General features: G+C 41.7%; 1 protein-coding gene across 6 annotated transcripts in view; it reads left to right on the top strand.

Annotated features, from left to right (window-relative positions):
• ZNF609 (zinc finger protein 609) overlaps positions 1-26,447 on the top strand; it is a 219,130-nt gene that overhangs the window by 15,796 nt on the left and 176,887 nt on the right. For 4 of the 6 annotated variants that reach the window (XM_036304442.1, XM_036304447.1, XM_036304456.1 and 1 more), the window contains exon 2: positions 11,131-11,994. The exons of 1 other annotated variant lie outside the window; for it this stretch is intronic. In XM_036304442.1, the coding sequence (XP_036160335.1) occupies positions 11,257-11,994 (738 nt within the window). In that variant the 5' untranslated portion in view covers positions 11,131-11,256. The remainder of the gene's footprint in view (positions 1-11,130; positions 11,995-26,447) is intronic. One more of the 6 variants, XM_036304465.1, reaches the window with a different exon arrangement.

Raw genomic sequence — 26,447 nt, forward strand, 5'->3', positions numbered from 1 at the left:
ATTTATTCCTAAAGGCCTGGTGCATGAAATTTGTACAGGAGGGGCAGGTCCCCTCAGCCCAGCCTGCACCCTCTCCAATCCAGGACGCCTGGGATCGGGCCTAAACCGGCAGTTGGACATCCCTCTCACAATCCTGGACCGCTGGCTCCTAATCGCTCACCTGCCTGCCTGCCTGGTCGGCCCCTAACTGCCTCTCACTGCCTCTGTGTGCTGGCCTGGTCACCCCTTACTGCCCCTTCTGCCAGCCTGGTCACCTCCAACTGCCCCCCCCCCCCCCCGCCAGCCTGGTTGTCCCATGCAGCCTGCTTGTTCAGTCATTTTGTCGGCCCTCACTAACCCCCCTGCTGGCCTGGTCGTAGGCAGCCATCTTGTGATGGCGTGATGGTCAATTTGCATATTACTGCTTTATTATATAGGATTGAGCCAGTAAGTATACTGCTGTTATGTTTTCTTGTACAACTTTTGTTTCCAGGATTTAATATAATTAATCACCTCTTTTTTTTTAGTTTGTTGTTATTGTCCTTATTACTAATTAATTCAGTCTCTTCAACAGATGTGTAAATCTTGCAATATAGTCAAACATAGGGTAATAAGTAGTTTCTTTCTTCCTTTCCTTTATTTTTTCCTTTTTTTTTCTTACCATCCCACTAAATATTCTAACCTAGAAAGATTGATGGCATGATTCCCTTTTACCATTATCGCATAAAATACCACTTTAGGACCAGGACCATGATCCAGTAGTAATACAGTTCTCTTGTTTATAGTTACCTAATATTTTATTTTATTTTTGGGATTATAATGTGATAAATTGCATAAAGAACACTAATTGTAAGTGTACACTCAATTTTTCCATATTTATAACTACCTTGCCAGTAAAGATAGAAACATTTTCTGCACTCCCAGACATGACCACTTTTCTGACTTCTGTCACCTTTAAGTCATAGTTGTTTAAAATGTAATGACTGAATGGTTTAAGTCGTCTGATAGTCTGACTTATCAAACACTTAAGTATATGCATGTGGGCTTTCAGGAGTTGGTTATGTCCAGAATACCTGATTTGTGGACTAACCCTATTTTGGGAAGCAACTGGCATGTTTGAAGGGAATAGGCAGGGGCAGTTAGGCATTTTAAGAAATGTGAGGACTGTTTTGTTTTCCAACCTTCCCCCTAGATTCTTGTTGAATCTGAATCCTTTATCTTGGAGAGAGGAATCTACACTCTGTCCTAGTAAGTTTGAGGATTGTCAGGTAATTGAGACAGTTTATAACTGACTAGTGGTAAATCAAACTGAATGGAGGGGAGAAGTGGCAGCCTAGGCGCTGTTATGATTCTATGCGTTGAGGAAAGCAGTGTTCATTCACTTATTTATGGACCAAAATATTTGAGGGCACAGTGAACCAAGCACTGTTCTTAAGATACAATAGTGAGCAGCTTGTAATCTAGTGGTGGAAACAAATATTAATCAAGTCATCATATTTTGAGAGGTAGGGTATGAACAGGGAGTGTCTTTTGGTAAAGGCCATGAGGCAATAAGATGGGAGTGGGGTGCAGAGGACAGTGTGGGCATGAGGCAAGGTTGGAAGAAGTAGACATGGCTTAGATATCCTTAAATATGTGCAAGTGGATCTCACATTTTTTTGTGGCTAGTCTGACATGCTAGTGTAGATGTTATCTTTTTTTTAAAAAAATGTTTTTATTAATTTTAAAGAGGGGGAGAGAGAGAGAGAGAGAAAGGAAAATATCGATGTGAGAGAAAAACATTGGTTGCCTCCTGCTCGCACCCTAACAAGGGACTGAACCCCCAACCTGGGCATGTGCCCTGACTTGGAATCAAACCTGTGACCTTTTGGTGTATGAGATGATGCTCATCCAGCTGAGCCACACCAGCCAGGGCTAGGATAGCAGTTCTTGTGTAAGAAATTTAAGTAAGGAGGTCTGGTCTAGAATATAAAAAGTGAAGGTAATTTCTGTATTTCTTTAAAAATGTATAGGCTTTTCTTTTTCCCTTATGACTATAAACTTGACTCATATTACTCCCTGTTTTAGAGGTGAGGAAATTGAAATACAGAAAAGCTTTGACCAACAATTCTGTATGGAGGGCCAATTTCTGAGATCTGATTCCTAGCTATTTCCACTATTCACTTTTTTTCTGAAAAGTTGACATCACCGATTTCTCTTTAGCACAGAAAGTTTACATCTGGGAATAAGAACTAAATTGTAAATGGTGACATAGCCCTCATTATTAGGGGAAGGGGAATGGTGGTTTTTTTTTGTTTACTTTAGATCAGCAGTTCTTAATCTGTGGGTCGCGACCCCTTTGGTGGTCGTTTGACCCTTTCACAGGGGTCGCCTAAGACCATCCTGCATATCAGATATTCACATTACGATTCATAACAGTAGCAACGAAAATAATTTTATGGTTGGGTCACAACATGAGGAACTGTATTTAAAGGGCCAGAAGGTTGAGAACCACTGCTTTAAATGATCATGGCCTGCTTCTTGGCCTTATACATAGGCTTTAGGAGAGGTTTTCCCTGTGGACTATTTCCACCAAATGAATCCCTACAGAGTTGGGATTGAACTATTTACATATTCAGTATGCTGTTTAGCCTATTGTGAGATGTATGCTGGCACAGAGCAGTACCAACAAACACCAAAGCTCTAAACCTGAGCCCTTTTGAATAGCTATGTCCTGGTGGAAGTATCAGTTGTTTATTTGAAATGAAACAGGTCAAGCTTCATAATCTTTGAGAATAGCAGCCTGTGAGGGACATAAAACTATTCATGAGATGCAGCATATAAACACTCAGAGACTGAGATATGCTATACTTTTATGTCCTTAGGTGACACTTGGTCAGATGAGCCCTGTTGAATTGGATCTCTCCTCAAATTGGCACTGTTAGTCTGTTCTTTATCTGATCCCCACTAGAGATATAAGTTGAGAGCTATGGTACTTGAGATGACACAGTTCCTTTGTTATAGTAATTAATGTAATAAATTAAGGGAGAGACCCAAAGGAAAGTTGATTGTTTCTTGTTAGAGCCCTAGGTGGAAATTGAGTTGATGAGCGAGCGCCTATGAAACATGGCAGGTGGAGAGGGAGATGCCTGTTTTTCCAGCTGAGTCAGCTCAGCATCACTGAGGATGGTTTACATGTTGTACTAGCCTCACCTGAGGTTGGCTAAGTACAAAGTGATTTCTAGGTAGCATCTGGAATTCAGGGAAGATGGAATGATATGGTTTTTTCTAGCAACTTTGCTGTATCCCATTGGTTTATTGACAGTTTCCTGGGGGCATCAAACCCTATGAAACTCACACAATTTAGATTTGAAGGACTGTTCTGTCATGGAGTCATCATCCTCGTGGATTGGAACAACTGGTGAAAGATAATCCAGATGTTAAAACTCTGAGCTTTCAGATTAGTTTCTTGGCACTGAGGGATTTTTGAAGCAAAATGGAGCCTTTTTGTTAGTCAATATAGTATAGAGTTTTATGAGCCACCCTGAATTCATCAAAGAAGAAAGGATTGCCATTTTTTTGCCATTTTCTTTCATAGAACTCAAATGGATATCAGTGTTACATGTAATTTAATTTATAAAAAATTTTTAAAACATTTTCCATTTATTTTTTAAAATACCTTAGATACTTTTTTTATATTTTTATTTTATTGATTTTTAGAGAGAGAGGAATGGGGAGAGAGAGAGAAACATCAGTTTGTTTTTCCACTTATTTATGCATTCTTTGGTTGCTTCTTGTATGTGTCCTAACTGGAAATTGAACCTGTAACCTTGGCATATTGGGACGATATGCTCTAAGCAACCGAGTTTACCGGGCCAGGGATAAATACCTTAGATACTTTATACAAGGTGTAACTGTGAAACAGTCCTCTTTAAGTTTAGGCACCAGAATATTATGAGAATATTTGGATCATTTTATATTTTTGAGTTGTCTTATATTTTTCAGATTGTATCCTTATAATATGCTTAGAATCATGATGGATTCTCCTTCCATTTATTTTATAATGAAAAAATTAATATTTAATGAAGCAACTTGGCTATCAATCTGGCTTGGGTCAATGGAAATTTGAGTCCAGAAGTCACATCTCTTGATTAAAAGTTCCGTGTTCTTTTTCCTACACCATGCTACATTCCTAGAATTGAGTACAGCATTTTTTTTTCTTTGTCCATACAGCTTTTGGAGGGAACTACCTAGCCAGACAGATCACCCTCACATCCAAATATGTGTGACCTTTGTGGTCCCAAGCAGATTATACACAACTGTCACTTACTCAGGTCAGAGTGTATAAGAAGATTGACTCAAAATCAATAAGGAGAGGGGATGACAGATAAATTTACAGTGGAACAACATTGGACACTGTTATTTAGACCATAATAGCTGTGGGTCATTGGCAGTTAAAGAGATCTTCTCTCTTTGAAGCCCTCTAGAATGGATACAGAGCTTTATCTGAGTGGAAAGAGAAGTACTGTTCTTAGTATGTTTCACTTAAGGTCAGTTGCTGCTTATGTCCTCTTGCCAGGGGCCACGACGTCACATGAGGACTCTTTTTTTCTCTTTCTTAGCCTTCTTGAAGAGAAGCCTTGTTCATTCTTGAGTGGTATGATCTATGGCGTGTGCCCTAAAAAAGCAACTAATGACCTGAAATGTGTGATTGATTACAAACCAGTCTGTGGGCTGAGGGTCTGAGAGATAGAGTTAGGTTCCAGAGAAGAAACTGGAATTTGAACTCCTGTTGTTACAGGTACACAGTATGGAGAATGATTACATGACCTAGCTTGGTCACAACAAAGAGATCAGGTGCAGGAACAAGGCACAAATGGTACTGACAAGGAATTCCAGAGTCTGGTGAATTGTGGTCTTAAATAGGGAAGTGGAATATAGATAGAAGGAGAGAAGACAGGAAAATATTTACAGAAGCTCTTCCAAGTTAAAAGTGCCTTGTGTTCTCTGTAAGGTATCAGTTCTCCTGATTCTGCACTTTCTCTGCTATGGAAGCAAGAGGTCAGTGCTTTTTCATTTCCAGCTAGCATGTTAGTTGCCCTACCTCCTGGGGTTAAACATCTCTGCAACGACCTGTCAGAGGGTTGATTATTAGCTGTATAAAGCCAGGGATGCTGTAGGGAGCAGATGGGAAGTGGTTTGGCTGCTGCAGCCAGGCTGATTAAAGAATCCTTGGCATATTTACAGTGTCTTTGGAAATGTACCGCCAAAATTACTATGAAGCCTGCTGGGTTTGGAAAGCTGGATTTCTGAAAAGTCACCTGGTTGAAAAGTAGTACTTACGAAAACTCTTAACACCCTCAAAAATAGGACAATGGTTCTCTAAAGAGCATCAGTACTACTAAAGATCAGTCCTCATAATTTTTTTTTGTTTGCATCCTGGTCATTCAGAAATTATTATTTTTTTAAATTAAATCTTTATTGTTCAGATTATTACAGTTGTTCCTCTTTTTTCCCCCATAGCTCCCCTCCACCCGGTTCCTACCCTACCCTCTGCCCTTACCCTCCCCCCCCCACACACACACTGTCCTTATCAATAGGTGTATGATTTTTGTCCAGTCTCTTCCTGCACCCCCCCTCTCCTCTCTCCCCCCAAGAATTGTCAGTGCACTCCCTTTCTATGCCCCTGATTCTATTATATTCGCCAGTTTATTCTGTTCATCAGATTTTGTATTTACTTGATTTTTAGATTCACTTGTTGATAGGTATGTACTTGTTCATAATTTGTATCTTTACCTTTTTCTTCTTCTTCCTCTTCTTAAAGGATACCTTTCAGCATTTCATATAATACTGGTTTGGTGGTGATGAACTCCTTTAGCTTTTTCTTGTTTGTGAAGCTCTTTATCTGACCTTCATTTCTGAATGATAGCTTTGCTGGATAAAGTAATCTTGGTTGTAGGTTCTTGGTATTCATCACTTTGAATATTTCTTGCCACTCCCTTCTGGCCTGCATAGTTTCTGTTGAGAAGTCAGCTGACAATCTTATGGGTACTCCCTTGTAGGTAACTAACTGTTTTTCTCTTGCTGCTTTTAAGATTCTCTCTTTGTCTTTTGCTCTTGGCATTTTATTTATGATGTGTCTTGGTGTGGTCCTCTTTGGATTCCTTTTGTTTGGGGTTCTCTGCGCTTCCTGGACTTGTAAGTCTATTTCTTTCCCCAGGTAGGGGAAGTTTTCTGTCATTATTTCTTCAAATAGGTTTTCAATATCTTGCTCTCTCTCTTCTTCTGGCACCCCTATAATTCGGATGTTGGTTCTCTTGAAGTTGTCCCAGAGGCTCCATACACTATCTTCATATTTTTTTATTCTTTTTTCTTTTTGCTTTTCTGGTTGGGTGTTTTTTACTTCTTCGTATTGCAAATCTTTGACTTGATTCTTGCGATCTTCTAGTCTGCTGTTGGATCTCTGTATAATATTCTTTATTTCAGTCAGTGTATGCTTAATTTCTAGTTGGTCCTTTTTCATAACCTTGATGGTCTCACTAGATTTCTTGAGGGTCTCACTAAATTTATTGGTGGTTTCTAGAAAATTCCTGAAAAACCTCATAAGTGTGGTTTTGAACTCTATATCCAGTAGTTTGCTTTCCTCCATTTCTGTCATTTGTGACCTGTTTCTTTGTCTCTGCATTTTGGCTGCTTCCCTGTGTTGATAGGGTGGCTTTCTGTGCTAGGTGCCCTATAGGGCCCAGTAGCTCAGCCTCTCCAATTACCTGAGGTGGACATTCTTGGTGCACCCCTTTGTGGGCTCTGTGCACAGTCTTGTTGTAGTTAAGCCTTGATTGTTGTAGGTATTACTGGGAGGAATTGACCTCTAGGCCAATTAGCTGTGAGAATCAGCTGTGTCTATGGTGGGAGAACTTCTGTGCTGGAGACACCCTAATGGGGCAAAACTTGCTTCAGTGGGGCTTTGGTGCTCACTGAGTCTGCCCCCTGAGTGTGTCCCTTATGGATCTGAGGAGTTGTGATCTGGATGGTCCAACTCTGACCACTGGGTACACTGGCACTTGGATCTCTAAGGAGGTGCTAATTTAGCCTCTGCCTGAGGCTACCCAGCAGGAGCTATGGAGAGATCTGCAGATTCCTCTTCTTTGTTTGGGATTTGGAGGTGCCCAGATGAGGCCCAGCTGTGAAGCAATGCAAGCTGCTGTGGGGCCTTGGGCCTTCTTTTGGATGTTCTGGGTCTCTCTGACCCAGCTGCAGTTTGTTAGGTAATTTTAGATTCCAAAGGGCCAGGTCATTCATATGCAAAAGCCTCTGTGCACAGCTTGGATGGGGCGGGGTCTCAGGGAATCAACAGGGCGGAGCAAACAGCTATGGCTGATCCTCAGCCCCGCCCTAAGAGGCCCCAGGATCAGTGTCCCGGGGTAATGGCTGCAAGCACCTCTGAGAGAAAGCCGCCCTTGAGTTCCGCCTGATGCCAGACAGTCCAGTTTCTCCCGGTATGAGTCTCAGTCCCCAGACTTGCCCAGAACTGGAGTTCAGAGCAGTCGGGAGCGTGTGTCTCCCTCCCGTTTGAAAAAGACAGCCATATCCTCAGTTGCCAGCCCTTTCTGTGGGCGCCTCCGTACCGCTGCACTTTACTTTCACCCCTCCTCTTTGAGTCTCAGTGTGCTTTTCTCTTTCCTTCTAGTTGTAGAATTTCCACTCAGCCAGCCTTCCTGTGGTTCTGGATGATGTCCGTTTTGTCTTTTAGTTGTATTTTTGAAGTGGTTGTGTGAGGCAGCAATTTCAGGTGTTTACCTATGTCGGTTCCAGAAATTCTTTAAAAAAATGTTTTTCTTGATTTCAGAGAGAAGAAGAGAGAGGGAAAGAAACATCAATGATGAGAGAGAATCATTGATCAGCTGCCTCCTGAACACCCTCTACTGGGGATTAAGCCTACCACCTGGGCATGTGCCCTGACCTGGAATCAAACTGTGACCTCCTGGGTCATGGGTCAATGATGTTCAACCATTGAGACACACCAGCTGGGCCATTGAGAAATTCTGAGTAGTTTTCTAGTAGGGAAAATACTTTTTCATAGTTAAATTAATAGAATTACAGATTTGAAAAAAGCCCTAGGCATGTCTAGACTACCCTTAACACACACAGAGGAATTCTTTATGCAATTTGATTGACAGGTGGTTATGCTTTTTTTTTGCTAAATACTTTCAGTGATAAAGATATAGCTTTATTAAGCATTGTGGGCCATTGTTGGAAATGTCATCTTGTTAAATTTTTTTCCCTGAGTTAAACATCTGTTTGTCTGTAATTTCTGCTCACTGGTCCTGTTTCTACCCTCAACATTATGGAATAAATTTCTCTCTTCTACATTAAAGTCATTATTTATTTATTTTTAATATATTTTTATTGATTTCAGAGAGGAAGGGAGCGGGAGAGAGGGATAGAAACTTCAATGATGAGAGAGAATCATTGATTGGCTGCCTCCTGCACACCCCACACTGGGGATGAAGCCCAAAACCCAGGCATGTGCCCTGACTGGGAATTGAACTGTGACCTCCTGGTTCATTGGTCTGCTCAACTATTGAGCCACGCGGCCGGGCATAATAGCAATATTTTAAAATAAATGAACAAATATGTATTGCACTATTTCATAGAGGCCAAGTTTTATGTAGTGTTGAGAATTCCAAACATTTTACTAAAAATTTCTTCAGAATTCTAGAATTATTTTCAGAGTTATTTCTCTGACTCTCCAAGATTTATGTTCCCTTTACGTTGTAGGTGGCATTTTTTCATAGTTTCTACATCATGTCTCCCTAAAACATACACCTTTTTGCTCATCCTTTTATGAAGTAACATCTATGTAAACTTGATGCTATCAGAGGTTGCTTGCTGTTGTGAAAACTTGGCACTAAACTCTACTTCGGTAAAACTTTTTTTTTCTTCTCAAATCTACAGCTAAATGGTAGATTAATGTGCACACCTTTCTCTCTTAAATCCCAGTTGCTAACAGGCATTCACTTGGTACAGCTCTGCTCTCCTAGGATATCTTTTGTAACTAATGCACCCTGGCTTTTTTTTTTTTTTTTTTTTTTTTTACTGAGGAATAAAAATATCTTATTTTTTAGAGAGGAAGGGAGAAGGAGAGAGAAAGAGAAACATTGATGTGAGAGAGGGACATTGATTGGCTGCCTCCTGCAGACCCCCTATCTGGGATCGAGCCCTCAACCTCTGGGCATGTGCACTGACCTGGAATAGAACCAGCAACATTTTGGTGCATAGGGCAATGTCCAACCAACTAAGCCATACGTGTTAGGGTTGTACCCTGGCTCTTTGACACTATCTTGAGAGAATAGGTGAAAAGCTACAAATGGTTAGGTCTCTTCTATCTGAAGCATATACCTGTTAGAAATCCACTTTGTAGTATTCATGTGCCACCACTAGTTTGCTCTTTCTGCCCTGTTATCTTATGAGAATTATTTTTTAAATGTATATAGAAAGATGGTGGATAGGGAAGTGATCAAGAACAGAACTCTTTGGCTTTGTCATAAAGTAATATCGGGATGGTATATGTAGGTTGCTGGGTTTTCTAGATGGTAAACTCCTCAGGTCTCATGAGTAAGGAATGGAGAGGTATAAATTGCCTTTTTACCCCCACCCTGCCACCTGTTTAGCCAATCTGTTTCAGGTGGTGAGGCCAATACAGTGCTATCAATCTTAAACAAGAATGTGGAGAGTTATCCACATTTTGGTGTTAGGTTTTTCAGTAGTTGTTTGTAGTAGTTCAGTTATTGGTAGGGTAAAATTTTTTCTTTTCCTTCCTTTTTGTTTTGTTTTTTGGTGTATATATGTGTGTTTTCATAGGTATTTTAGTGGAAAGTTGGAAAGGCCCATTGAATTCTGCTATTTGAAACCTGGAGTTCAATAAGACTGATATAACTGAACTTAAATTGATTAGTTGAGGCCTCTCTTAGGATATCTCTTCTAGTTGCAATTTTTGTCCCCTGTCCTGATGTATTTTTTCCAGTTCTGCTTGCTTTTCTCTTTTATTCATAATTAGATACCCCACCCCCCAATAGTAAAATGACAAAGAGTATTTATTATTTTTAGTAGGGACAGACCCTGTTAGTAGAAGGCTTTAAGCCTTTGCTAGTCCATCTTCCGAGTCTCTGATAATTCAAGAAGTAACAAGGAGAAAAAGGGGGTGGGAGCAATAAAGTTGTGCTAGAACTTGAATCTGTAATATGCTAGGGCAGTGGTTCTTGGCTGCACATTAGAATCACCTGGGAATCTTTTTAAAATCTTGATTTCTGGGCCTCATTCTCCAGAAATCAGGATTTTAAAAAGATTCCCAGGTGATTGAAAACCACTGTGCTAGGGGTTGTATTGATTGAGGGAAGATTGCCAGCTGGCAATGGTAGTAGAAATAAGTCTGCTGAGAATGGGAAACTAACTCTAGAGCAGTGGTTCTCAACCTTGGCTGCACATTAGAATCACCTGGGAATCTTTTTTTTAAAAATATATTTTATTGATTTTTTACAGAGAGGAAGGGAGAGAGATAGATAGTTAGAAACACGTGAGAGAGAAACATCGATCAGCTGCCTCCTGCACACTCCCTACTGGAGATGTGCCGGCAACCGAGGTACATGCCCTTGACCGGAATCGAACCTGGGACCTTTCAGTCTGCAGGCCGACACTCACTGAGCCAAACCGGTTACGGCCTGGGTATCTTTTTAAAATCCTGATTTTCTGGGCCTCATCCTCCAGAAATTCTGTTTCTTTGTTACTAATGTTGTGGCCCCACCCATAACAAAGAAACAGAATTTCCTTCCGGAGGATGAGGCCCAGAAATCAGGATTTAAAAAAGATTCCCAGGCGTTTCTAATGTGCAGCCAAGGTTGAGAACCACTGCTCTAGAGGATTCCTAGTTAAGACTTACCACGGAATCTCCAGGCAATTGGAAATATTGTACTCATTCCTGGGGAGATGGAGTGGGAATTTACTTTTCTCTGGTCCAATGTGACTTGGTTAGAAGTACAATTGAATTTGTTTGTCTTGTCCATTATGATGTGATAGCCCCCTAGGAAAGGGTCTGTTATGTGTGGGAGTTTATTTCAGCCTGTCTTCTTGCCTGTATTGTTTCCTTTAACAGTTCTTTAAATTTTCTTTTTCCAGCAATGATGTTGTCCACTGGGCATGTACTGACCAATGTGGCAGGTCTGAGAACATAGCTGAAGCTGAAAATAGGAAAGCTGGGGCAAGGAAGAGCCTTGAATCTTGAGGTGGGACGTTGACTCTAAGATGTCCTTGAGCAGTGGAGCCTCCGGAGGGAAAGGAGTGGATGCAAACCCGGTTGAGACATACGACAGTGGGGATGAATGGGACATTGGAGTAGGGAATCTCATCATTGACCTGGACGCCGATCTGGAAAAGGACCAGCAGAAACTGGAAATGTCAGGCTCAAAGGAGGTGGGGATACCGGCTCCCAATGCTGTGGCCACACTACCAGACAACATCAAGTTTGTGACCCCAGTGCCAGGTCCTCAAGGGAAGGAAGGCAAATCAAAATCCAAAAGGAATAAGAGTGGCAAAGACACTAGCAAACCCACTCCAGGGACTTCCTTGTTCACTCCAAGTGAGGGGGCAACTAGCAAGAAAGAGGTGCAGGGACGCTCAGGAGATGGTGCCAATGCAGGAAGCCTGGTTGCTTCCAAGGGCTCAGAGAAGGCGGCTAAGGCATCCCGCAGTATAGCCGGCTCCAAAAAGGAGAAAGAGAACAGCTCATCTAAGAGCAAGAAGGAGAGAAGCGAAGGAGTGGGGACTTGTTCAGAAAAGGATCCTGGGGTCCTCCAGCCAGTCCCCTTGGGAGCACGGGGTGGTCAATATGATGGAAGTGCAGGGGTGGATACAGGAGCTGTGGAGCCACTTGGGAGTATAGCTATTGAGCCTGGGGCAGCGCTCAATCCTTTGGGAGCTAAACCGGAGCCAGAGGAAGGGGAGAATGAGTGTCGCCTGCTAAAGAAAGTCAAGTCTGAAAAGGTAAGAGGTGGCCAGATCTGGCTGCCCACTGCCAGTCAGAGCTGCCCTGGACTAACCACCAAATGCTATGTGCACTCTGTGGGAGGCTTATTAGTTTGTGGGTAATGACCAATTACAAGGTCAGAGCAGCTGGTAATGATAATGTGGCTTTATTTCAAACCAGGGGATTCCCTACAGATTCATTAACAGCAGGCCTGGACATTTTGGAGAAGAATATTTGTTGTTGGGGCAGCTACTTGTAGGATGAATTTTCTATACGTCAAGTTGAGAACCTCCCACCTTGTTTTTGTCTCACCTCAGATACTTGTTGTCGAAGGCTGACATCAACTTTTATGTGATCCCCAGCTTGAATGGTGTTTCATCCTCAAAATCATTGATAAATTTAATAAGTTGATAAATTTAATAGGCTTTCAGTTGAGTGCTGTTCTTAATGGGACAAACGGTGCTGCTGGGTCTCTGGAGAAGAAAAGGGTTAAGTAAAAATAAGTTCCATGGCGTGATAGCTACCAGGTATTGTATTGGTGGCTACCAAAGAGAAAAGGAGCACGCTCAATGTGGGGTAGGTAAACAAGGGGAAGGAGGTTCTGACTATACTATGAGGTACTTAATCAGACCTTAGAGTTAGTGTTTAGTGTTGTGGCTATGAAAGTTTAGCCTTGAAAGAGATTCTTTGGCCACTAAAGGTATAGTTCTTGGCCAGGTATCTCTCTCAACTCTTAGGAATCAAAGTCTCCTGGAGCTGCCAAACAGTGTAATGATGATACCGTGCCTTCTGTTTGGCTTGCAAGGGCAGGTGCCTGCAGCCCTTAGGAGGGGCTCTCCTCTGGGAAGATGATCTTAGTTCATGGCTCAGGATATCGAGCTTGCAGGGCTGGAGCAGAGTAGGTGTGAGGCTAGGGTCAGCTCAGGCTGCCTTAAACTTCAGTAGCTTACAATCACCTGCTGAGCAGCTGGCCTGGGGATGAGCTGCTCATTCATTGGCTCTTGATTTTCTGCTTTGTGTTCTGCTCACCCTGTGCTTTCAGCTGATCGCAGCAGATACCATATAAATTGATTTCTCTGTAATTACATCAGTTGCAACAGGGAATACCTATTTCCATATGTAAGTGTTAATAAGTAGAGGGTGGATGTGTATGTTTTGGTGGTAATGCCCTCTCAGTGCCTGGATTTCAGTGGTAGCTTGTGCTTTTTTTACTGTAGATATTTTGGTCTTTGCCTCTGGCACATCTGTAGCTCTTGGCAACATCGGGGCTTCCCTGGTAACAGGGCTGTGAATTTTTTTCCACTAATAACACAATGGTTCATTTCCTTTCACCACTGGCAGCTGCCAGAGAAGCTGCCTGTGTTTAGGTGGCAGATGCTATAGTCCACCTCAGCAGAGTCAAGTTCTAGCTGGTTATTGGCATGGTTCATCCTGTGCTGGCTGTGATTTACCATTTTCTCTGGGGTGCAGATGGATAATACTGTTTTGAAGAGGCCTAGGAGTACCAGTTCTTGTTTCTGTTCCAGGCCCATTAGACTGTTCCCTATGTCTGGCTGCAGTAAACTCCTGCCATATAATCACTGTTCTTCCTGTGCTTAAAAGTGGACACTTCTAAGAGTAACCTTCATTTTCCTTTCTGTTTAGAACTCTGGCCTCATTGCTGCAATCTCCTAACCCAGAATTAGTTTGTGTGTGAAAGGATTAATGATGCTTAGCTTCATGTTGGATTTAATTCTAAATGTCCAGGATAATTTCCAACAGAGAAGCAAATGGAACCCATTTTCTCTTATAGGTGCAGAGACTAGTTGGGAGGCTGCCCTTCAGATTATAATTGGACTGAAAAATGCCATGCATTCAGCTAAGAATACACCTTGGTGCTTGGGAAGTTTGTCCCTTAATAATGTAGCTGTATTATAAGCCTTGTCTCCCAAGGCAATTGAGAGTGGGGAAGTAGAATGAGAGAGAAAAGGGAGAGAAACTGTGCTTTAGTTTTTGGAAGAAAAATAAAATTGCCAGGAATTACTTTCAGAAGCAGAGCATTTATTTTGCAGTTTGATGTTACTATAAGCACAAACTGGTTTCTCAGTTCCTTTCCCTAATCCTTCAACCCCTTTGAACAGTCTGTTTCTGGGGTGCTTTTGCATAAAGCCTTTGACCATTGAAATATTTAAATAAATGTTTGGATGTTGCTAGGAGATGAAAATACCGTGCAGGGAGAGAGTGATTTTGTAATGGGAGGAGAAAAAGAAGACTAAGAATCTTGCAGCTTTCAAGAAACAGGGACCACAGAGTTTGGGGCATAATAGGTGTTCGGTCAGTATTTGATGATAAGTAAAATGGCTTGTGAGCTAAGTCTCTGTAAATTTCTTTTAAAATTTTCTCTCTGAGATACGGGCTTGCCTATGGCTTAACTGGTTTGGAATGTTCCTTCCATGTAGGGTCAACCAACAGAACCAAAACATGATTTGATATAATCTAGGAATTACATAATCTGAACTGAGAACTGTCATGAAGGAAGAAAACTCATAATATTTAGAAAGTATCTTGACAAGAGGTTCCCCACCCTCACCCCTCCTTGGAAATAGGAGAGAAGATAAATGATAGTTTGTGGTATAGGGTAGAATTGTCACTGAATTGTCACTTGTGTACCGCTAGTTAATGAGGGAGATTTGAATATTCAGATTACCTCAGGATCTTCTCTTTCATCAAGGTAGGTATCTTAGGCGAAGACAGGGAATTTTCTATCAGCCAAGGATGTGGATTTCCCTTCATTGTATCTCATTTTTGCTCCATACCTCTCTCTGGCAGTGCTCACTGTGCTGTTTCCCAGAGTTCTAGGAGAGTCCAGAGATGGCTCTTAGCAACTGCTGCTGCCTGAATTGTTATTGAACACTCCTGCCTTATACTTCCTGCCAGCTGAAGAGATGGGGATAGGGAGAGGGGGTGTTGTTGAAGAATAAACAAGATTGAGCCTTCTGGCTCCTGCCTGTTCCCTTGCCTGTGGTTTGATTGATAGGTTGTTAAGTTAGGGATGGAAGGGGAAGTAGGAAGGAGGGAGGGTGCCTCTCTGAATGTTCCAAGCTTAGTGCTTGCATTGCCACTCTGACAGGCAAGAAAAAAAGAATTTACAAACCACAGAAGGCAGTGATCTATCTGTGTTGACTCCTGCAGACAGAGTCAGGCTTAAACCTGGAGTTTAAGTGAGACTTTTTTTTCAAGTCATATAAAGTAAACAGTAGGCTTTAGTGGCTAAAGGATCTAGAACAGCGGTTCTCAACATGTGGGTCGCGACCCCTTTGGCAGTCGAACGACCCTTTCACAGGGGTCACCTAAGACCATCCTGCATATCACATATTTACATTACAATTCATAACAATAGCAACATTACAGTTATGAAGTAGCAACGAAAATAATTTTTTGGTTGGGTCACAACATGAGGAACTGTACTTAAAAGGCCAGAAGGTTGAGAACCACTGATCTAGAAGTTTGCAACTAGAAGCTCCTCTCACCTCTTTAGCTGCTGCTTCTGCTGCTGTCAGAATGCTGCATGTATTTACCACTTCCCCCATTACTTTAGGATACAAAGAAAATGTAAAGTATGCTTTTAGCTATTTTGCCTTCTGATCTTGCTTGCTATCATATTCTTTGTTGTAAGAGCATTTTCCTTTGCCCTTGGTTTTGTTTTCTTGCCCTGGCTTATGCTTTCTAGCTCAATTCTGTCTTGTTGCAATCCCTCATTGCCTAACCAAGGTCAGGTCTCTTTTATTCCTTCTGATACACCTTCCTCCTTCTCTAGTTCTTTCTCAGTTAGTGATGGCATAGCAGTCAGCTTTGTTTCCTGAAGCGAATGCCCTAAAGCATTTTTCTTCATGGAAAATACTTAAAAATTTATATTTATGTGGGACAGAGATGTATTCTCTAACTACAATGGAGCCTGAGCTTAATTTATTTTTTTCTTCAGCAGCTCTGTTTTCCATTTGGGTGTTGTAATTCAAGGAGGGCCCAGGGAAAGATTATCTTGTCCAACCTCCTCACTTTATAGAGAAGGAAACTAAGACCAGGGAGGTCATGTGACTTATCTGGGATCTTCCAGATAGTCAGTGGCAAAGTCAGACATAGAAACCAGGTCTTTTGTTGCCATATTCTTTTTTTTTTAATCTTTATTCAGATTATTACAGATGTTCCTCTTTTTTCCCCCCATAGCTCCCCTCCATCCGGTTCCCACCCCACCCCAGGCCCTCGCCCCCCCTCCACTGTCCTCATCCATAGGTGTAAGATCTTTGTCCACAATCTCTTCCCGCACCCCCCACACCCCTTTCTCCCTGAGAATTGTCAGTCCGCTCCCTTTCCATGCCCCTGATTCTATTACATTCACCAGTTTATTCTGTTCATCAGATTTTTTATTCATTTGATGTTTAGATTCACTTGATAGATATGTATTTGTTGTCACTTGGTTGTTCATAATTTTTTATCTTTACCTTTTTCTTCTTCTTCCTCTTCTTCTTAAAGAATACCCTTCAGCATTTCATATAATATTGATGAACTCCTTTAGCCTTTTCTTGTTCGTGAAGCTCTTTATCTGACCTTCAATTCTAAATGATAGCTTTGCTGGGTAGAGTAATCTTGGTTGTAGGTTCTTGCTATTCATCACTTTGAATATTTCTTGCCATTCTCTTCTGGCCTGCATAGTTTCTGTTGAGAAATCAGCTGACAGTCTTATAGGTACGCCCTTGTAGGTAACTAACTGTTTTTCTCTTGCTGCTTTTAAGATTCTCTCTTTGTCCTTTGCCCTTGGCATTTTAATTATGATGTGTCTTGGTGTGATCCTCTTTGGATTCCTCTTGTTTGGGGTTCTCTGCTCTTCCTAGACTTGTAAGTCTATTTCTTTCACCAGGTAGGGGAATTTTTCTGTCATTATTTCTTCAAATAGGTTTTCAGTATCTTGCTCTCTCTCTTCTTCTGGCACCCCCATAATTTGGATGTTGGTACACTTAAAGTTGTCCCAGAGGCTCCTTACGCTATCTTCATATTTTTTTATTCTTTTTTCTTTTTGCTCTTCCAGTTGGGTGGTTTTTGCTTCCTTGTATTTTGAGTCTTTGACTTGATTCTTGGGATCCTTTAGTCTACTGTTGAATCTCTGTATATTATTCTTTTGTTGTTGTTGTTTATATATTTTATTGATTTTTTACAGAGAGGAAGGAAGAGAGATAGAGAGTTAGAAACATTGATGAGAGAGAAACATCAATCAGCTGCCTCCTGCACATCTCCCACTGGGGATATGCCCGCAACCCAGGTACATGCCCTTGACTGGAATCGAACCTGGGACCTTTCAGTCCGCAGGCCGACGCTCTATCCACTGAGCCAAACCGGCTTCGGCTATTATTCTTTATTTCAGTCAGTGTATGCTTAATTTCTGACTGGTCCTTTTCTATTCTTTTATTTTTTTTATTTTGGTATTCTCACTAAGATCCTTGAAGGTCTCACTAAGTTCCTCGGAGGTTTCTAGAAGATTCTTGAGTAACCTTATAACTGGTTTTGAACTCTATATCCAGTAGTTTGCTTTCATCCATTTCTTTCATTTGTGACCTGATTCTTTGTCTTCGAATTTTGGCTGCTTCCCTGTGTTTGTTTCTATGTATTGGGTAGCTGCTAAGTCTCCTTGAGTTGATACAGTGGCCTTGTGTCCTGTGGGGCCCAGTGGCTCAGCCTCCTCAATCACCTGAGGTGGACAGTCTTGGTGCACCTCTTTGTGGTCTGTGTGCACAGTCTTGTTATAGTTAACCCTTGATTGCTGTTGGTGTCACTGGGAGGAACTGACCTCCAGGCTAATTGGCTGTGAGGACCAGCTGTGTCTACAATGGAAGAGCTGCTTTTTAGGAGACACCCTTAGGGGGCAGGACTTGCTTCAGTAGGGCTTTGGTGCTCACTGAGTCTGCCCCTTGAGTGTGTCACTTATGGATGCGAAGAGCTGTAATCTGGTATGGTCTCACACTGACCACTGGGTACATTGGCTCTTGGATCTCCAAGGAGGTCCAAAGTCAGCCACTGCCTGGGACCACCCAGCAGAAGCTACAGAGAGACCTGCAGATTCCTGCTCTTCGTATCAGGTTTGGAAGTGCCCAGGCAAGGCCCAGCTGTGAAGCAAGGTGCTGGTGCCGGTTCTTGTGCCTTCTTTTGGTAGCTTTGGGGCTCCCTGTCCCAGCTGCTGCCTGTTTGACAGGTTGTAGGCTGAGAAAGGACAGGCCATTCATATGCAAAAGCCACTGTGCACAGCTTGGGTGGGGTTGTAAATTAGGTGGGGCAGGGTCTCAGGGAATCCCCAGGGCGGAGCAAACAGCAATGGCTGCCAGTCAACCCTGCACTGAAGAGGTCCCAAGGCAGGAAAAATGACCGCTGTCAGCACCTCCGTCTGGAGGAAAGCCTCCCTAACGTTCCTGCCCCTATGCTAGATAGTCCAGTTTTCCCCTGTATGTGTTGGGGTCCCCTGAGTCTCACCCAGAACTGGAGTTCAGAGCAAGCGGGAAGCAGTGCACCCAGGTGCCAGCCCTCCTACCAGTCTCAATGCGCTGTCTTCACCTCTCTGGTTGTAGTACTTCCACTCAGCCAGCTTTCCCGTGGTTCTTGATGATAGTTGTTCTGTCTTTTAGTTATAATTTTGATGTGGCTGTGAGAGGCAGCAAGTACAGGTGTTTACCTATGCCGCCATCTTGGTTCTCCTTGTTCCACATTCTTGTCATGTTGTTATGCCAGGATTCTTAAATCTTTCATTGTTATGAGGGATTCTCAGTTTCCCACTTTAAAACTACCTCAGAAACATTGGATGTAAATGCCCAGATACTCTCAAGACTACTTTCATTTTAAAAAAAGTTAATTAAATTTATTGGGGTAACATTGGTTAATAAATTTATATAATTTTCAAGTGTACAATTCTATATTATATCATCTGTATATTGCATTGTGTGTTTACCACCCAAGTCAAGTCATCTTCTCTTATTGGAGGAATACATGAGTGGGAATCCTCTGTTGCTCGTGGAAGTGGGGTTTTGGGGGCACCATTGAAATAAGCATTTTTAGAAGCCTCCACAGGAGAATGAGATGTGGTAGAAGACTTTATTTGCATGGAGGTACATTCCTCAGGTTCCAAAGTCCCATGCCCCTTAACCCAGTCCTGAAAAAGGTGCAACTGGGGGTTCAGCAAAGCCAGAAGCAGGGCCAGTGTCCAGAGATTCCATTCCTTGTTGCAGCTTGGTCCGGCAGAGCATGATGCTAGTTAAAGTCCATTAGTCCATTGTGTGGAGTCCGCATGGCCAGTGAGCCACGTCGTTGAATGCAGGGGAATGTGCCCCTACAACAGGAGTCAGGTGCAGACAGCAAGCAAACGAGCCAAGAGAGGAAACTCCTTTGTCGAGGAGTTTCAATATTCAGGTTTTGTGCCCTTGCAGTGGCCATGCCTATTCTGGCCACTGACTCTCTTCCAGGTGTGACTGACAGGTAAGCACCTTCCCATGTCACTCAGACCTTACTAGTATTGGGCATGTGTCCAAACTGCTTTTGTCCAGTCCCTTCTCCCTTTGGTTAGTGGGGAACAGACATGGAGAGTGTTAAGTTAGCAGAACTGTATACATGGTTTGCCTATATTATCTAGTCTTCCTTTTACTCCTTTCCTATTAACTAACCAGATTATTACAATAGTATCACTTCCATCACTATATATTTTATCACCTTTGCAAACCTTTACTACCTCTCCCCCCCTTTCCCTCTTATAACCACTATACTGTTGTCTGTGTCTCTGAGGTTTTGTTTGTCTTGTCTGTTCATTTATTGCTTTCAGTTTTACATCCCACATATGAATGGAAATCCTGTGGTTTTTTACTATTTCTGTCTGACTTATTTCACTTAGCACGATATTCTCAAAGTCCATTCATGTTGTCACAAAGGCAGTATTTCATCTTTTTTTTGTGTGTGTGGCTAAGTATTCCATTGCATATATGTACCACATCATTTTTATTCCAATCAGCTATCAAATGACAGTTTGGTTGTTTCCATGTCTTGGCCCATGAATAATGCTGCAGCAAACATAGGGGTACCTACATCTTTATAAATGTTTTGAATTTTTTTTGGGTAGTTACACAGAAGAGGAGTTGCTGGGTCAGTCATATGGTAACTGGTCCATAATTTTAGTTACAATGTTTTATTCTATGTAATTTATGGTTTCTGTTCTTATATTTAGGTCTTTGCTCCATTTTGAGTAAATTTTTGTGTATGCTTCAAGACCACTTTCATTTATTTTTCATACTGATTTTAACACTGTAGACAGTAAAATGATCTTTGAGTTTAGATTTTTTTTTTTTGGTAAGATGATCATGTTTACAAAGAATAACCATTTACACCTGCACCGAACCTATCTTATTACACATAAAACAGGAAAGTTACTTATAAACTGCTACTTAGAGATTGACTTCTCGAGGTTGTGTGTATGTGTGTTCTGGAATATTGCATTCAGTCAAATTTTCATTGTAAATTTTCATTGCCATCTCCCTCATTATTTGGCAATTGCAGATAAAAACCAAACAAACAAATAAAAAACAATAACTCTGCCTTGGGGCTTCTTGGACATATCTTTAATTGGCAGACCTTAAATGTATTATGGATACTAACCATTATGTAAAGAGATGATAAGACTTATTACCTTTAATTCATTAGGAACATTAATTGAGTGTAGTTAGAATCCAGATATTATGCGTGGTTCTGGGTGTATACATGGCAAAGTGGTTCCTGCACTTTGAGGAGATTACAGTTCATCTAGAGCAGAGTTCCTAAAGTGTGGCCCATAAAACCAGGTGCATCACATAATCTACATGTCAAAAATAAAGATTCTTGGACATTACCCCATATGTGCTAAACACATATTAGGGGTAGGGTTCCCAGAATCTACTTCCAGATGACTCTCCAGGTAATTGCTATATACTTTAATGTTTGAGAACCACTGTGAATTTTCTTTATAAGGTGGGATCCACTTCTCACTTAAAACACCAGCCTTCTAAACTTAAATTTCACATCAACTCTTATGTATGACTTAGCGGTTAAGAGTATAAACTCTGGAGCCAGATTCCCTGGGTTTGTATTCTAGCTTTGCCACTTATTAACTGAGACATCTTGAGGAAGTTATTTAACTGCTATACCCCAGTTTTCTCATCTGCAAAATGAGGAAAACAATAGTTCCCGTGTAGTGTTGTTGTAAGATTAAATTAGTCCATATTAAACACTTAGAACAGTGCTTGGCCACCTGGGAAGCATTCAATAAATATCAGAAAAAAAGTAAAACATGATTTGAGTTGAAATATGTCTTAGTCTACCCTACATAGTAATTGGCTGAAATATAAAAACATTTCACCTATATAGGAAACTCAGTATGAATAGATAAAACACATTGGTTAAGACTTCTAGCACTATGGTCAGAATTTTCAAATATGGGTTGGAAAATTTGCATCCTGACGATGTGTTCTAAAGCCCCTGATATTTATGTTGGGGGAGGGGGGGTACCAAAATTGGCTTCAAAGGATATTAAAGTGGCCTGTTGAATTTCCGATTTCATATGAATTGAGTTTCCTTCCTGGCCATATCCCTGATATGGGGCAGGATATGTTGGATAGATGTTCCTGTGGGTTTGCCGGCATGTGCCGTCTCATGTATGCTGAAAGAGCACTAAATGTTTCTGTTTCTGCACAAGAGTGCATGGAAAATCTAAGTCCTAGTCCTTAATCTTCCTCCCCCACTGTGAATGTGTATTTTCGCCATTTGGGTATAAGAGCTTTTACGTGCAGTGCTCATCCAGGGAGGCAGCAGGGCTTGGGCTTTTAGGCTGGAGGTGGCAGTAACAGACACAGCTGAGATCCTGCCACTGCTGGCTGGCTGAGCCCTCCTCTCTGTGGCTTTCACTCTTCAAGCCATGCTTGAGTAACCTGCCTCCAGAGCTGCTGACAGGGCTGTGTTCAGAGGCCTTGGAAATTACACTGTTCATTTCCTTATCATCCCCTGATCTGCAGTGCAGAGCCTTCTGGTGCAGGAACAAGGCAGAAAAAAATCCAGACGGCTCCCAGCCAGCATGTGTCAAGGGCTACAAAGAAGGAAATTGGACTTGCTCACTTAAAAACCATGGGGTTAGGCTTTGATTTTTGGTTCCTGCTGAGAGTTATTTGTGTGTGCGCACATGTTCTATCTCTCTCTCTGTGTGTGTGTGTGTGTGTGTGTGTGTGTGTGTGTGTGTGTGTGTGAGTTTGTGCATGGCAAAGCTTAAAGGAGAAGCATCTGAAAGTCGAGAGCAGAGGGAAGATTGCTTTTCTCTTCTGTTAATTTCCCAGTTGTGCCATTGGGATGGGCCTGGAAGGATTAGCATCAGGAAGGTGCCAGGCCATCTTAATATTTTAAAATATATTTCTCTCAGTACAGTTTAGTCATGGTTGAGAGCACCCACCCAAGTAAGAAGCTTCCCTGGCCGGCTGAGGAGACATTTTTAACAAATCCTATTCCCTGAAGTCATTCATCTTATATGACCTTGATATAATAAATGTTTAAGCTTCCTAAGAAAGTATACCGGTAGACCTTGGGTCTGACTTGGATAAAAGGAATAGCTTTTTCAAGATGCAGGATAATGTGACAAAGGAGAGATAGACAAGAGGAATTGATAGCAATTTGAGATTTTCTGTATATAGGGCAAAATTATATTTTCAGAGTGTGTTCTCATTTTTTTAAGTATTAAAAAACAGTCTACTTTTTTTTTTCTATTGGCATTTCTCTTGCCCTAGGAGAGCCAAAGGAAACACTTTTCAGGCTGAAGATGTAAAATGTGGATTAAGAGGCTCTTGAGCAGAGTTTACAATCATTCTGTCCTTAATTTTCCTTTTTCTGGATTTCTACTGCCTTGGTGACATTGGAGCCTTTGTGAAGTTGGGGGTGGGGAGAGTAGTCTTTTAGCTTTCGGCCTCTGGAGGTGTTTTTAAAATCCTAAGTGTCTCTTTCGTTGGAAGTACTCTGTAGAGAAATGTTTTCACATGAGAAGGTGGTAGCGAAGTTGAGAGCGGATTACTTCCTTTGACCTTCTCATAAAGCAGTCATCCCTGTACCTAGTATCAGCCTTAGCAATGCCTGGGAACTTGTTAGAAATGCAGTTCCCATCCTAGGTCCCCAAATCAGAAACTCTAGGGTTGAGGCCTTAGCACTCAGTGTTTTAACATTAGCTCTCCCATTGGTCATGATACACTCTAAAGTTTGTCCACTTTTCTCTCTCTCTCTTTTTGTTAATCCTCACTGGAGGATATTTTTCCATTGATTTTTTTAATATATATTTTTTATTTCCATTGATTTCAGAGAGGAAAGGGGGGGGGGGAGAGGGAGAGAGAGACAGACATCAATGATGAGAGAGATGATTGGCTGCCTGCAAACCCCACATTGGGGATTGAGCCCACAACCTGGGCATGTGCCCTGACCGGGAATCGAACTGTGCCCTCCTGGTTCATAGGTTGACCTCAACCACTGGGCCACGCTGGCTAGGCTCCATTGATTTTTTTAGAGAGAGTGTAAAGAAAGGGGAAAGACAGAGAGCGAGAAACAGTGATGTGAGAGACACATTGATTGGTTACCTCCCACACCCACCAGAACAGGGCCGGGTATCGGGGCTAGGGATTAAGCCTGCAATGGAGGTATGTGCCCTTGACTGGAATCAATACCTGGGACCCTTCAGTCTGTAGGCCAATGCTCTATCCACTGAGCAAAACCGACTAGGGCAGTGGTGGCAAACTGTGGCTCGTGAGCCACCTGCGGCTCTTTGGCCCCTTGAGTATGGCTCTTCCACAAAATACCATGTGCGGGCGCACACGTACAGTGCGATGGAAACTTCGTGGCCCATGCACAAAAGTCGGTATTTTGTGGAAGAGCCACACTCAAGGGGCCAAAGAGCCGCATGTGGCTCACGAGCTGCAGTTTGCCGACCACTGGACTAAGGCAGCACCCTTTCCTCTTTTTTTTTTTTTAAACATATATTTATTGATTTCAGAGAGGAAGGGAGAGGGGAAGAAAGAGACAGAAATATCAATGATGAGAGAGAATCATTGTTTGGCTGCCTTTTGCACACCCTCCACTGGGGATCAAGCCTGCAACCCAGGCATGTGCTCTTGACCAGAATCGAACCTGGGGCCCTTCATTCCGTAGGCTGACACTCTATTCACTGAGCCACGTAGGCCAGGGCCTTTCCTCTTTAAAAATTTTTTTTTTCCATAGAATTTTTATTAATTTTAATTTTTAAATATACAAAATATATTACCAGATTGTAAGTACAAAATAATTAGCCTTTTACATGCAATAAACATTAATATTTCAAGAAAAACTATCCTATATAATAAAAACCTAATATGCTAAGTGTCCGACCTTTCCGACTGTTCACCAGCCGCTATGACGCACACTGACCACCAGGGGCCAGATGCTCTGACCAGTAGGTTAGCTTGCTGTTGGGGTCTGGCTGATTGGGATGGGCGAGACAGGCCGGACACGCTCTGGTGCCCTCCTGTGGTCCGTCCTTGGCCTGCCAATCCCTATTGGCCCCAATCGTGACTGGGCAAGAAGGGCCAGACATGCCCTGGAGCCCTCCTGCGGTTCCTCCCCGGCCCCAATCGTGCACCAGTGGAGTCCCTCCGCCTGGCCTGTGCCCTCTCACAATCCAGGACCCCTTGGGGGATATTGGAGAACCAGTTTCAGCCCGATCCCCGCAGGCCAGGCCAAGGGACCCCACCCATGCATGAATTTTCTTAATAGTATTACTCCTTCAGGAATGCCGTGTCATAAATTAAAATTAAAAGTAGGTGCAATCATCATGATACTGAGAAATATTAATAGTAAATGGGGTCTTTGTAATGGTACTAGATTTATCATCAAAAGATTGTGACCTAGCATAATCAAAGCTGAAGTATTGACAGGATCTGCGGAAGGTGAGGTTGTTCTGATTCCAAGAATTGATTTGTCCCCGTCTGACACTAGCCTCCCACTTAAATTAATTCGAAGACAGTTTCCTGTGATTCCAGAATTTGCGATGACTATTAATAAATCACAAGGACAAACTCTAGACAGAGTAGGGATATTCCTACTTGAACCCATTTTCGGACATAGTCAGTTATATGTTGCTTTCTCTCGAGTTCGAGGAGCATGTGACATTAAAGTTATAAATACTTCATCACAAGAGAAATTAGTCAAGCACTCTGAAAGTGTTTTTACTCTTAATGTTGTATACAGGGAGATATTAGAATAAGTTTAATCAATTTATCAGTCATTGTTTTTTTATCAATTTTTTATATCATGTTTTTGTTGTTTTTATACCATGTCTTCGTTGTTGTTATATCATGTTGTTATTGTTTATTTATTAATCAATTTATATATATTCATATACATTTTACTAATTTTCTTTCATCTCTGACACTTCTATTACAGAGAAAGGGTGAATAGCAATATTAAAATATTTCTTCTAATTAATTTCCTTTCAGTGTGCATGAATCCGTGCACCAGGCCACTAGTTTTAAATATAATAATATTACATGCAATAAACATTAATATTTTAAGAAAAAAGATTTTAAATATAATAATATTACCAAAACTGTACTAAATAGTATAATATCACAAAAGTTGTAGGAAATATTAAAAATCTGCAAATAACAGAATTACTTCTATTCTAAAATATTTTTTTCTCTGGTTCTATTTTTGTTAATCAGTTTATGTTTTTTGTTATATTCCACAAATGAGTGAGATCATGTGCTATTTATTTTTCTCCGACTGGCTTATTTCACTTAGCATAATGCTCTCCAGGTCCCTCCATGCTGTTGCAAATAGTAAGAGTTCCTTCTTTTTTATTCCATTGTGTAGATGTACCACAGTTTTAAATCTACTCATCTGTTGATGGGCACTTAGGCTGTTTCCAGATCTTAGCTATTGTAAATTGTGCTGCTATGAACATAGGGGTGCATATTTCCTTTCTGATGGTGTTTCTGATTTCTTGGGATATATTCCTAGAAGTGGGATGACTGGGTCAAATGGGAGTTCCATTTTTAATTTTTTGAGGAATCTTCATACTGTTTTCCACAGTGGCTGTACCAGTGTGCATTCCCATCAGCAGTGTACTAGGGTTCCTTTTTCTCTGCATCCTGGCCAGCACTTTCTAACTAATTAAATCAGTTAAAAATTCAAAGCCTTCATAGACCACCTCTGCCTACAGACTGATAGGATTCCAACTTGAATTGCCCCCCAGGCAATGGTCCTCATGTGTGGCCAGAGTTTTTTTTAACAGGTTGGGGCAGTTGCTTCAGCCTGGAGGATAAGTGTTATTTTTAATCTCTTAAGTGGCCTCAGGACTCGGTATTTTCTAATAGGGTGTGTCAACTGTCTTCCCCCTAGGCAAGGCAAATGTCTATGTGGGAAAGATGTTCTCCAC

The sequence above is a fragment of the Myotis myotis genome, unplaced genomic scaffold (genome assembly GCF_014108235.1).
Source record: "Myotis myotis isolate mMyoMyo1 unplaced genomic scaffold, mMyoMyo1.p scaffold_m19_p_1, whole genome shotgun sequence".
NCBI classification, from domain to species: domain Eukaryota; kingdom Metazoa; phylum Chordata; class Mammalia; order Chiroptera; family Vespertilionidae; genus Myotis; species Myotis myotis.